This window comes from Phaseolus vulgaris, chromosome 9, assembly GCF_051622355.1.
Source record: "Phaseolus vulgaris cultivar YP4 chromosome 9, ASM5162235v1, whole genome shotgun sequence".
Taxonomy (NCBI): domain Eukaryota; kingdom Viridiplantae; phylum Streptophyta; class Magnoliopsida; order Fabales; family Fabaceae; genus Phaseolus; species Phaseolus vulgaris.
The window spans coordinates 11,131,975-11,144,647 of record NC_143506.1 but is presented as its reverse complement, the minus strand read 5'-3'; the positions used below and the strand labels follow the sequence as shown (position 1 = coordinate 11,144,647).

General features: G+C 30.2%; 1 protein-coding gene across 8 annotated transcripts; it reads right to left on the bottom strand.

Moving 5' to 3' along the window:
- Window positions 1-4,490: 4,490 nt before the first annotated feature.
- Window positions 4,491-11,186, bottom strand: LOC137820704 (polyadenylate-binding protein-interacting protein 12). Of its 8 annotated transcripts, none has more exons than XM_068624913.2 (12): window positions 10,783-11,186; window positions 10,645-10,691; window positions 10,029-10,570; window positions 9,804-9,926; window positions 9,341-9,385; window positions 9,192-9,264; window positions 8,997-9,109; window positions 8,834-8,893; window positions 8,670-8,717; window positions 8,425-8,493; window positions 4,952-5,013; window positions 4,491-4,855 (listed from the first exon to the last, which is right to left on the bottom strand). In XM_068624913.2, the coding sequence occupies exons 3-12, from the start codon at window positions 10,506-10,508 to the stop codon at window positions 4,798-4,800; spliced, it is 1,131 nt and encodes a 376-aa protein (XP_068481014.1). In that variant the 5' UTR covers window positions 10,509-10,570; window positions 10,645-10,691; window positions 10,783-11,186; the 3' UTR covers window positions 4,491-4,797. The 8 variants fall into 8 exon arrangements, with proteins under 8 accessions (XP_068481014.1, XP_068481016.1, XP_068481012.1 ...); XM_068624915.2 differs by having other exon boundaries at window positions 9,192-9,270; window positions 9,804-9,914; window positions 10,783-11,120; XM_068624911.2 differs by having other exon boundaries at window positions 9,192-9,270; window positions 10,783-11,096.
- Window positions 11,187-12,673: the final 1,487 nt, after the last annotated feature.

Sequence of the window (12,673 nt, the reverse complement as noted above, 5' to 3'; positions counted from 1 at the left end):
GTAAGATTTTAATGTATATATTTTATACTTGTTCCACTCAAACCACATTAAATGAGTTTCTTTCATACTTATCTACAACCTGCATCATCAAGCACAATCCAACTTAAAGTTTAATATTTTTTTTTTTTAATATTGATTGAGTATTATTTAATGATGTAAATTGTTGCAATACAAATTAAAGTTTCTTATAAAATACAATTATATGGAAAAAAATTATAATGCAGGTGCAAGTTTAAACATATGACTGGTTGCCTGATGTATTTTGGGTCTTTTTTTGTATGGACAATATTTATGCTTGTTGGTCTGATGATTACTGGTAGATACTAGACTTTGTATGTATAAGGATTGATCCACTCCTGAAATGATTCGCATTTATATATTTTTGTTATTGTTGATAAAAAAAAAAGTTTAAACATATGAGTTGGTTTGCATATAACATATAGAGATAATAACCAAATCTTAATTATGTGTTTGGATGGAGTTGAAGAAAGGAAAATTAGAAGGGAATGAGAAAAGAAAATGGGTAATAAAATATTAAAAACATGATAATTTATTTTTATTTATATTTTTAAAAATTATTTTTTCATATTATTTTTTTATTACATCAATCAAAACGACAAGATTCTATTTCTATTGAATTCACTAACTTTCTTTAATTCAAACGTTTACTTCTCACTCTTTTTTTTTTCTTTTCACTCTCAATCTCAATAAAAAAAAACCTAAAACACTGTTTGGGGTGATCTAGGATTTATGATTTAGAATTAAAAAGAATTACAAACTAAACTTAGTTTTAATTAGTGTGTGGTTTGTGTTGTTAATGCAAATATAATTTTTGTGAAGATGTGCATACGTATTGAAATGGGAAGGGTGAGGGAGAAAGGTGAGTGCGACAGAACCATTTTGTTGGTAAAGAAAATTTTAGCTACCATTTTTCTCATCCCATACAATTCCAAATTATAATTGCCTCACACATCGTCCCAATCACTATCACATAGAAATAGGATTCGCATAAAGAGTCCCATGTGTTTCTCTTTCCTCTCCTACCCTTCTCTCATTCTTATTCACCTATATAATATAATTCTAATTTTTCAATACAAACTGCATTCCATTAGCTTTGCTAATCCATTCAAATTAAATCCCACTTTTCAATTTCAATCTTAAAGATATAATTACAATATGGTAGATCATATTAATATCTCACCTAATTCATTAAAAGATACGCGTTATAGGATAAAATCTGAATCTTAAAATATGTAATTAAGTTATCTATAATCATATTATCCACCTCAAATATAACTATTTCAGAAAATAATACATGTGATACATACAATAAAAATATTAAAACCAAGCAAACATTAAATGGATTTCAGAAGATTTCCTCTTTAAACTTTGGTCGGAAAATTATTAGAAAAAAATAAGATTAAATGTGGTTTTTTGTTGCGAAATTAATTTTTGTTTTTAATCTAAACTATTGAAATAAATATATATCAAACATATTTTTAACAAGAAGTAAGATGTGAAAATATTTTATAGTAATTTATTATTAATATTAATATAAATATTATAATCTTATAATTTTGTTTGTTCTAAAATCTGTTTGTTAAAAAAACACTAATAAAAACCAATTTTAATAGTTTCAAGTACTTCTAAAATTTAAATTAGAAGAAATCAATTTCATGTTCTTAGAAAAAAGCAGTCTCATGAGAACTTTGTTGTTGTAACTTAGAGTATGGTGGGTGTTTGGTTGAGTTTGAAATGGAATAAAAAAGTTTTTCAACGTTCAACCATGAGAGTCAAAGACCTAAACCTCATAAGGTGGTAATCTTGAATTCAAGAACCTTCAATTCTTAGCTCGTCAATTATGAATCACTCATTCAATCAAAGTTTGCTTGGATTTGTTGTCAGCTTCACAAAACCAAAATTATAATACCAATTCTTCAAATGAATGGTCAACTGTGCCGTGTAATCATATAACAAAATGGATAAAAAAAAAAAGTGTTGTTAAAAGACAACAAAAATTGAGTTGGAATATGAATGTTTTGCAGCCACTTTAATTATACTTCTTGTTTTGTTTCAGGTCAGATTAAAATAATTGTTATAAATTCTTTAAATCATATTTTTATGATGTTCTCTTATTTTATTCGCCCTAATATAATAATAATATTGAACCTCATAATACCATGTCGTGTCACTTTCCTTTTCCTTTTTATTTTCTTTTTCCTTTCTTTTCTTTCTTCACTTCTCTTCTTACTTTCTTCTTTTGCAAAGTTTTCCATCTCTATCCTTTTTCTCCCTCTTTTAAAATTTACTTCCAATATTCTCTTATGAAATCAAATAGTCATTTCATTTTCCTTTTTTACATTATTTTTTTATTATAACTTGTCAGTTGATCAAATTATTGTTGTAGACTAACTAAAAAGCCAATCGAGTATAACAATAATACTTTAAGCATTAAACTAAAAAAGTTCAAATATGAAATCAAAATATATTGTGCTCTTTACCTGTCTAATTATAAACTAATGTGTGATAAATATATTGACTTTATGACAATTATTTTAATAATCATATAAAAAGTAATTTTTAATAAATTTATAGTATACTTTTTTTCATTGGTAGTATATATCTATTGAATCCTTATATATTAAAAGCAAACCCAATGTTTTAGTATACCGTAGGACAACGTCAACACGTAGTAGCTTTACATGACATATTACGATAGGATAATTAACTAATATTAATTAATAATGACTTTATAAGTTGCACGGAGTGAACTTTCTATTTATTCATTAAAATGATGAACAATTTAGTCAACCCTTGAGAAATAAAGCTATGGTTTATTTTATTTTTTGGAAGAAGTAAGATTAGTGTTCATTATATTTTAATGTATAATCTTGTATACAAATGTCCAAAATTACAATTCAAAAGTTTCATGTTTAAGTGGCAAATGATTTTATTTTTTTCATAATAAAACATAATTTATTCTTATTAATGGTCAAAATAGACCTTTCAAATAATACCTTTAAGTCAAACAACAATTCTTGTAGACACTTTACACTAAAACTAAGATGTCTCAATGGTATGAATATATCAAATATAAAATATTTTCAAGTTAATAAAATAAATTATTTAATTTAGCAATTTTGGATTTTAAATTTATAAATAAAAAGATGAAGAAAAACTAGTTAATCTACATTTGTAAAACTACTAATAAAAAAAGCACTCTTAAATCTATCGTTAGCTATTGAATATGGCTTCCTATAAAAATCTATCAATCTCGGCCTACAAACATCTTTTTTTATTGAATATTTGCCATAAAAACGTTCATCTATCTAAAAATAATAAAATAATTTTTTTAAATAATCATAAGATACTTTTAAATGAAAAGTGTTTATAAAAATATTCTCTAGTAATGTGCAATGCGGCATCAACATAATCTAGTATTACTTATAATAGTATTAAAGTAGCATTTAGTATAACTTTAAGCGACTAAGGTAGCATATAAACTTGAATTAAGTACTTTGAATTTAAAACTAAAGTCATTTATTAATTTCATAATTGTCTAACTATAAAAATAAAATAAACTAATTGTCGAAGGACTAATCCTTAAAATCTAAGATAGTTCTGATTTTAGTCTCTTGAATTTAAATATCAAAAATATTTTTTAAAAACACTCTTTTAAATTTAGAGTTTATAAACTTAGAGATTATAGTTTATTGAATTTAAAGAATCAAAACGATCTTCTTTTTAATTCGAGAAGTTCTAAAATAATATTTAATAATTGTCTAAATTTAAAATTTAAATTATATAAATATCTAATACCACCCCAAGGGAATAAAAAACAACTATCCTACATTAATTTCAAAATCGCATAAGAATCTAAACACACCCCACTTTAATAATAATTTTAATAATATTTTTCTCAAAATTTATTAAAAAATATTACTTCTAGTACAAAAAAAAAACCTTTTACTTTTATAACCCAAAATCTTATTTAGATCCATAATTTTAAAGTTTACGTCATGTCAAATGTTAAATGCAAAAATCAACCTTAAAAAGTACAAACAAGTTCTATAATGAAAGGACCTTGTGTAAAAGACTTTAAAGCCTGTCTTTTTATGAGTACCAAAATAAACTGAAACAATGAATTTCCGTAATACATAAGAAAACAGTGTGTTATAGTTAGGCGAAGTCCACTCTCCAAAAGAGAAATATATAGAAACAAAAAGTAGCGGAAAATTGGGAACATGTTTGGGCAATATTATGAAAGCAAATGACTGGGAGAATGAGTAAGGTGGCTTCCACCAACACCAACCACTAGCTAGCAAGAGAAACGTAACACTAGCAACCAATACTAGTGTTTGCAACATACTTCTTCTCACATATCTTTCATTATTGGCTAAAAATTAATGAGGTAGAGGTGCTGGTATAGGTGATGTGATGGTTGGTGCATGCAACATAAAAAACAAACACAACCTAACTACAACAAAGGCTTTCTAAGATGTTTCTTTTAGTAAATTCCACATGTTAGAAAAATCCAACTATAAAATTTTCTCCTTGCAAGATCAATCCATCATAAATTAAGCCTTGGAGATCCTCAAAACGCCATCGAACTCTACATCTAAACACATAATTCACGACCCCAACAAGAAACAAAGATACCATACTGCAAGTCTCATCAAGGACAACAGTATCAACAAAAGGCCACAGGTACCTTAGAATATATCTGTTTCTATGTATGTATATATGTAAAATATATCTCCGAGCAACAGCAACCCCAGAAATATGCAAAAGAACGATTCAGTGAATGGAGGATCGAGGAGCACGAGGGCGGACAGGTGTCTTTGATGGACTTACCCTGCTCAACATAGAATGTTTGAAGAAACATTAAAAAGGTTGCCATAGGTTTTCAGGATAGGACAGCTGAAATCAAAGGAAAATCTGTCTATCTAACCTTATAGGCAGTGAACCCAAAATCACACCACTACAGCTCAGAGCAGCAATTGCACTCTCAGCCTGCAAGAATGAGGAAAAAAGAGCAAGTATTAGCCCAAACATACTTGGAGACAAACGTTAATACTTGCCTTTAGCACAAGATATAATTCTTGGAAGTAGAACATTTTATCAATTTCATTATTTCACGGATACAAAGAACACTAAATATCTAAACCCGTCCTATAACATTTTACTGGGACCACACCAGTGAAGAACAACTTTACAGATGCATCTTACAGAAAGAGAGAAATCGAATCTGACAAAGCAGGATGAAACAGAGTTACAAACACTACAAAGGCAAAAGATGTAGCATCTTATTGTGTAAGAGCTTTTCTGCATTCAACAAAATAATCAGGGGAAAAAGGAACAAAACAACTTTGAAAATTGCAAAAAGATGTCGAAATAGAAGTGGAAGATGGATGAAAAGAACAACTATATCAGACAAACATATCCAAAAAATTAAGCAAGCAACTCTGGTTACTAAGAGTAAACAGTAGAAAGTTCGAGAATGGCTCCATCAAATTGAAGACCAGGTTTAATTGGATTCATGGGGGTTCAGAACAAGTCATTTCGCAAGTCTAAAATGAAAAATATCTATACAACCTGAAATTCATAATATTTAGAATTTATCAATTTTAAATTATTAAATTCAAACAAGTCAAACTCAATAGATCCACCAATTCAAAACTGAGCCACCAGCATGTGATTCACGAAAAACAACCTGTACCTTGTTGAGCAAGCCCAGGTACCATTGCCCTTTCATGGCTCAAAGTGAGCCCCACCATAATGATAATAACAAATGGATATGCATCTCTTAACAACTAGACCACGAAAGCATCATAGTGGAGCATAGCATGCAAAGTGTAATGTGCTGTAACTAAGCATAAGTTTGGACTTATAATCTTGAAATACTTAGGTACACGATCAATGACCATCATCTGCCTCTTCTATCCTTCCCAAAACCCATCATCAACTGCCCCTTTTGTTCCATCTGATAACATACCTTAAAACACCAGCTATATTCAATGCACACCACATTATTGAAGTGGAATTTCCACCCAGTGCTGCAGCACATGGCAAGTAATTATTGAGGCAAGAAACTAATGAACTTTGTCAGTCCCGTATTATAGTAATCCTAACACTCCATGGATGAAAAAAAGTAGCGCAGCCTTCCTCTAATATAATGGGGAGCCACCTAAAGCCTTATGACAATATTATTGTCCAAAAAATTGGAGCGTAAACAAGGCACACTAGTCAGTCTGAGATTCAATCAACCATTTCTATTTATTTGGAAAAAAAAATCACTATTGCAACCTATTTCACCACACTAATTGTTTCAAAAACTATTTCATGGATTTGGATGATTCCTAATACAGTTTTTTTTTTTCCTTTTAAAAAATATAAACAAGGAAAACAAACAAATTCTATTGGAAAAGGGCAAGGCTTAAAGGATAGCAGAAACGAAATGTTGCATAAAACAAAGTAACATTAAAAGAGAGCTGCCAACATCCTCCAACTTGAAGTATGCAACCTATACTGTTTTCTGTAGACAAAAGCCAAGTCCTTTAGGTGTTATATGAATTGCATTGTGAATATTGTTGTAATCTAATATTTAGTTCACCATAAAAAAAAAAATTAATTAGTCTTCCGACTCTTCTCTCTCCTTTTCTATGTGTGGGCATCACAGTGTAGCTTGACTTCAAACCAAAGTTGTCAACATTAAGATCCTATCTAGAATCAGGAGAGAACACCTAAAATGTGATTATAACACAGATCATAAGATCCTACCTATTATGCACATTTATGGTGAAAAATATATATGCATATAAGATAACAGATAAGAAAAATAATCTTAAAACTCATTAGTTAGTTACTAACGTTTAATTACATTTCAATTAACAATACACAAGTCAGTTGAAACCCACAAGTGAAGTTAAAATTATAGCTCTAAATATAAAGGAAAGTTTATTTATCTATAGCCTTATACATTACAAAATAACATAACTTTACTATTCTTAAGAAAATTACATGTTTTCTACAACTCCTACAGTTAACTATAAGCCACAGCCAGTATAGCATTGTTTGACACAATCAGCAAGCAATCAGAAACTACTTAAAAGGGGAGATATTATTTGGAAAAATGAAGAAGAAAAAACTAGTATGGGCAACACCCAGCAGTCTACGACAACCAAGTTTGAACTTTGAAGGAGATAATTGGTAAACTGTACTGTGATACACAAACACATTCCAACCACCGTATTGCCATCAGCCACCATCCCATCATCAACAAGAACAAATCAACCACAGACCAATCACAGAACACATTGAGAGATGACATCAAACAAGAAATTGGTGTTCAGATGGATATAGTTTTTTCTCTCTCCAAATTGGTTTTGGTCCACCACCAAAATGGCAGCTCGCTACAACATTAAATGTGTTTGGTTTTATGTCCATGAAAAACCAGAATACATCACCATCTAATTTAAGGTAGAAGCAGCTTTATATAGCTTCTGAGATCTGCATCATTTATGTGCACATATAGGCTGCAGATGCCAAATTAAGCACTTGATAAGATTGGCAAGTTCACCGCTTCTACAATCTTGCTTTGCAATCTAACCCCAATCTCACCAATGCAAATCAGTGAGTGTCATCAAGGCAGCTGGTCCTACCACAAAAACCATGTTTGGAGTAAAATCACGAACTGGAAAACCTTGTTAGGAATACAGAACCAACCCAAGACATCAATCCTCTTTTATGCAAAAAAGAGAAATATGACCACTATGATCACTTGGAATTAGTGGAAATTGAGTGAGAAGACTAAGAGGAGACCAAATCTCCATCAAATATGTTGATGAGAGACATACTTACGGAACTGTGATAGTTTCTACAATAGCTGTAATATGTGGATGAAGAGGAGGTAAATGAAAAGCAAGATGAAGTCACTTCAAAATTTTATCTACGGTTTTTGTTTTTACAAACAATACAGACATGTGAAATTAAAAGAGAGACTTCTTGGTTTTACTTTCTCGTTTTACACTAGTAAATGGTAATGTTTTACTAAATTACCCAGCACTTAAAAAGAATGTTTGGGTGATTCTACAAAAAGTAAAGATATAGCTTACTGGCACTCTACTAAACAAAGTAGAAAGATCTTCACAACTGCCTTTACACATATTTCTCTTGATTCTTTTCTTCAAAAAGATTGTTTTGGAGCTATTTCAGCAGGCCATGTGCAGCTACTATAACTTTGAAAATAAGAATCACAACTATTGACAGAAGTGTAGCCACAGGCAGTGCAAATATAATGGATTCCTTTTGGGGGAGGAGACAAGAATAGGAGAATAGCACTCCAATAGATAATACACAAAATAGCTAAGTAAAGCAGAGTTCACTCAAGAAAACAAGACATTTGAAAAGTTAGCAAGCAATTACCAGTGCAAACTCAACAAATGCAATTCGAGTTGAATGATGGTAATCCCCAAGAAGCCTCAAGCGTTGAACCTAGATGAATAAATCAAAATATTACAAAATATTTTACAACATACTCATCAACCAACAACAAACGGTATTCAACCCAAACGAATACACCAAAATAATGGAAAATTTCTCATGTAGCGCTTACAGTCAACCATAAAAAAAAAATTACTATAATCCTAGTTCCATTAAAAGCTACAAACCTCTCCACAAATAGATTCAAAGAAGTGTTTGACATCTGCTTGAGTAAGCTGCAGGAACAACAATTTTTTTAAGGAATAGTGAGATTCAAGTGCAGCAAAAGACATGAGAGACGAAGTAGTTCCTTCAAGTCAGATTCTACAAATATCTCAAATCCTAAAAGTACCTTCTTGTCAATATTTGTGCAATAAATTGTTCTTGAGCACATTTCCCTTTCATCTTCAGACTGAGAAATACAGCACCATTAGAAAGGTAACAAGCAATGTTACTTCACAATGGTCAATCATCTTCTAATATGTGTAATAGGCATCATGAACAGAAAATATTACCCTAGGCAAAAATGTTGGATTCACAGGTGCGATGGCAGTTTTTGAAGGCAGCACTCTCAGCGGGTAATATCCAAGCATGGTACCAGACAAGCTCAAGGCAGCCCTTGCTCCCTCTATGCACATAACAACGTTACACAGTGAAACATCAATAACAATCACAGCTTACGAGCAACATACATTTGGCAACAATTTTACCTTCATCAGTAAACTCAATGAAGGCAAAACGAAGAATAGAATTAGGATCTCCACATACACGGCAATCAACAACCTGTAACTAGGAACATAGTATCAATTTAGTAATATAATCCACAATAATTAAGAAGAAAAATTGTAACAAATGATACCTGGCCACAGTTGAGAAAGAGAGCAGCCAGCTGCTCTTCAGTAACCTAGATACCAACAAAAACACAATCATTTGCGTGTATTCCAACAGAGAAAAACAATCAATTGCACAAATACATGTCACAAACATTGCAAGCTAGTTGAAACAAGAGAATCCACAACGGAACTAGACAACAATCATTAGCATGAATACACGTGGCAAACATTGCAAGCAATCCACAACACCTCCAAACATGACCGGTTCACACGAATACACCTTGCAAACATTGCAAGCTAGCTGAAACAAGAGAATTCACAAAACAGCTAAACAATAGTAATTGGCACTAACACTAATACACGTTGCAAACTAGCTGAAACAAGACAATCCACAAAAAAGCTAAACAATAATGATTGGCACTAATAGACGTGGCAAACATTGAAAGCTAACTGAAACAAGACAATCAACAACAGAGCTAAAATTTATACCAGTTGATCAATGTCAGACACATAAACGGTCCTCCGAATCATCTCTTCTCTTTTCTCCATATCCATTTTATGATTCACTCTTCGCTTCCCAGGAGTATAGCCATTCTTCCTCTGTAACACATACTATAGTATCAAAGAAAAAAAAGTAAAACATTCATGCTAGTGACCTAGTATTAGAAGGAAAAGAACATAATCTAATAGAAATAAAAAACAATTTACTCATACCCTTCTATTGTTAGTTTGTCCATTAGTACTGCCAAAGTTATTAGGCAGCATAAAATTGTTAGTGTAACCAAACCCAGCATTAGGTCCAGCTAAAAAGCCATGAGTATTGGTTAGTGATGGGGGCACAAACTCCTCAGCCATGGGGTTCAGCTTTGACAAAAGCTCTTCCAAATCCCTCATATCACGCTTGAAACTCTCACCCCCATTCTCCCCACTCATGACCCCATTCATTCCATACCCATCGTTGTTCACCCCATTTGCGTGCATCTGAGTATTGTAGCTGTAATTTCCGTTAGGAACTGTCATAGAACTCGGAACTCTCTCTGGATGCTGTTGATGGGTGAACACACCGTTGTTCAGATTCTGATCGCTTCTGGTCTTCGATTTCTCGACCTCACTCGAATCCGCAGACACTACACCGCTGTCCAAACTCTGACTCGAAGAACCGATTTTCGCCCCAACATTCTCAGCAACCGCCATAATCACTTAACTAGAGATGAAAGTCGTTGTCTTTTTCTCCGCTTTAAGGTATTTTCGTGAATCTGTATCAACCAGTAAAACCTTAAAAAAGGAAAAGACCCAGAATGAGAAAACCTTATTCCTAACGAAAACAAACCTGGGTTTTGTCTAAAAATTCTTCATTGACGTAAGATCAAACTGATCCTGGAGATTGAGACACAACAACAACAACAAAAACAACCTTAAAAACCCAGAAAAGAAACAGAGAGAAATTGGTGATAGAGGTTTATCTTACTGATGATTAATAATGTTATAGAGAGATGTAAGAAGGTATTATTCTTCGGATCGTCCGTTTTCACTGCACTGACTTTTTAGACCCTTGCAGCAGAGAAGAACGTCCCAACTTGATGTCTTGATGGTGATGATGAATGCATCAAAGAAAAAATTGAACAGCTTGACTCAATTTTTTTTTTGTTCATTAATTTTCCACAACTGCCCATTCAGTCACACATGTCGCCACGCGTCTGATGCATCCACCAGGATGCTACTCATAAACCAAAGCCACGGATTTGTTATTCCATACATCAATTAATGACACACTTATCTTTCATGTCAGATGATGTTAATGCCATTAAACATAATTAGCTCTGGCTAATCATGTAATAACAATGTAAAACATAGAATAATCTTTTGATTTTTTTTAATGCAAAAGGGTATTGGTTTTTTAAGTTTGATTTTGACGTTTTTTTATATAATATACTGATATCAGCACTTAAAAAAATTAAAATTAAAATTAAATTTATTAAATAACAAAAAACTTATAATATACTATTGTGAACAAATATTTTTAATATTTTCATAACCTTAAGATATCTCTAGGTGAATTTGTTTCAAGAAATAAAGATAAGAAAAAAATTAAATCAGTCTTTTTTTATAAATTAAAATTAGTCTAGGAGCTAATTTTAAATAAATATATAATTTTTAGTTTTAATTTTTCGTTTTTTAAAATTAAATTGGATATGCTATTATATTTTAAAATGTTTTATTCAACAAAATTTAAAAATTATATGATAGAACTGTTTTAATTTATAAGAAAACTTTTTTAACAAAAATTTATTAACAATGATACCATATGAATTATTCATAACTATACTTAATACTCGTATTATGCTATTTAATAATTCATAAGTATATTTAATACTCGTCTTATGCTATTTAATAGAGAGTGTTGATATTTTGATACATTAAACAGTAATTATACTTATTTAATAACTTAATAACTTAATAAATTAATATTTTAACTTTATTTATTTATTTTTAATTTAAAAGACAAATATATTATTGTAATGAATGTTTTTACTTTTTTGGTGTCAAAATATTATTTTTGTATTTCATTTGAAAATATCACGGTAAAAGATAGGAAGTTAAAAATAAAATATGTATAATCATTTTTAAATTAGTGATTCAAAAGGAATTCATTAAACTAGTTTTTTTTTTAATTAATTTTTTAATTCTACATACACTCTAACAAGTAAATTTTGCATCGATTCATTTGTCGGAAAAAAAAAACCACTCGAAAGGATTCTTCCATATGTCAACTATACAACTTTATTTTCGCATCTTTCAATGCATAAAGAAAAGGTTGATAAAAAAAATTACAGATAAAGAATTCAATTTTTTTCCTTATTTAATACGAAAGAATAAATAAAGTTTGTAAAATATAAGATATCACTGGTTAATATTAAGGATGTACATTTTACCAACAAATGAGTAGCAGAACGTTTACGTGTAAAGTATATGTAATTGTGATAATCTTTTGTTTCAATTACTAATATATGTATTTCGGTATTCTCACTATAATTTCATATCAGTTTAAAAATTGTTAAAAATTGAGGTTAAAATAATTTAAATATATCTTTCTCTTTTAACTTATTAATTTGTTTTCTAAAAATAAAATAGTGACAAAGTTAAAAAATTTCAAAACAAACAATAAGTTATTCACAAATTTTAAATCGAAATAATATGATAAAATGAAATGAATAAATAAATAATATTTTTTTTGAGTAATTAATAACTTATTTATAAAGATTTTTAGAAGAAAAAATAAAACTAGTTTTTCCGTAAATTAAAATTAACTTATGTATAAGTTTAAAAAAATCAAATACATAAGATAATTTTTACAAATT

Bases quoted from the DNA above. Each gene is read 5' to 3' on its own strand.
- LOC137820704 (XM_068624911.2), bottom strand. From the start codon at position 10,508: ATGGCGGTTGCTGAGAATGTTGGGGCGAAAATCGGTTCTTCGAGTCAG. The intron at 9,386-9,803 runs GTATAAATTTTA...GTTGGTATCTAG, and splicing joins TGTCTGACATTGATCAACTG to GTTACTGAAGAGCAGCTGGC. The intron at 8,718-8,833 runs GTACTTTTAGGA...TTGTTCCTGCAG, and splicing joins GCACAAATATTGACAAGAAG to CTTACTCAAGCAGATGTCAA.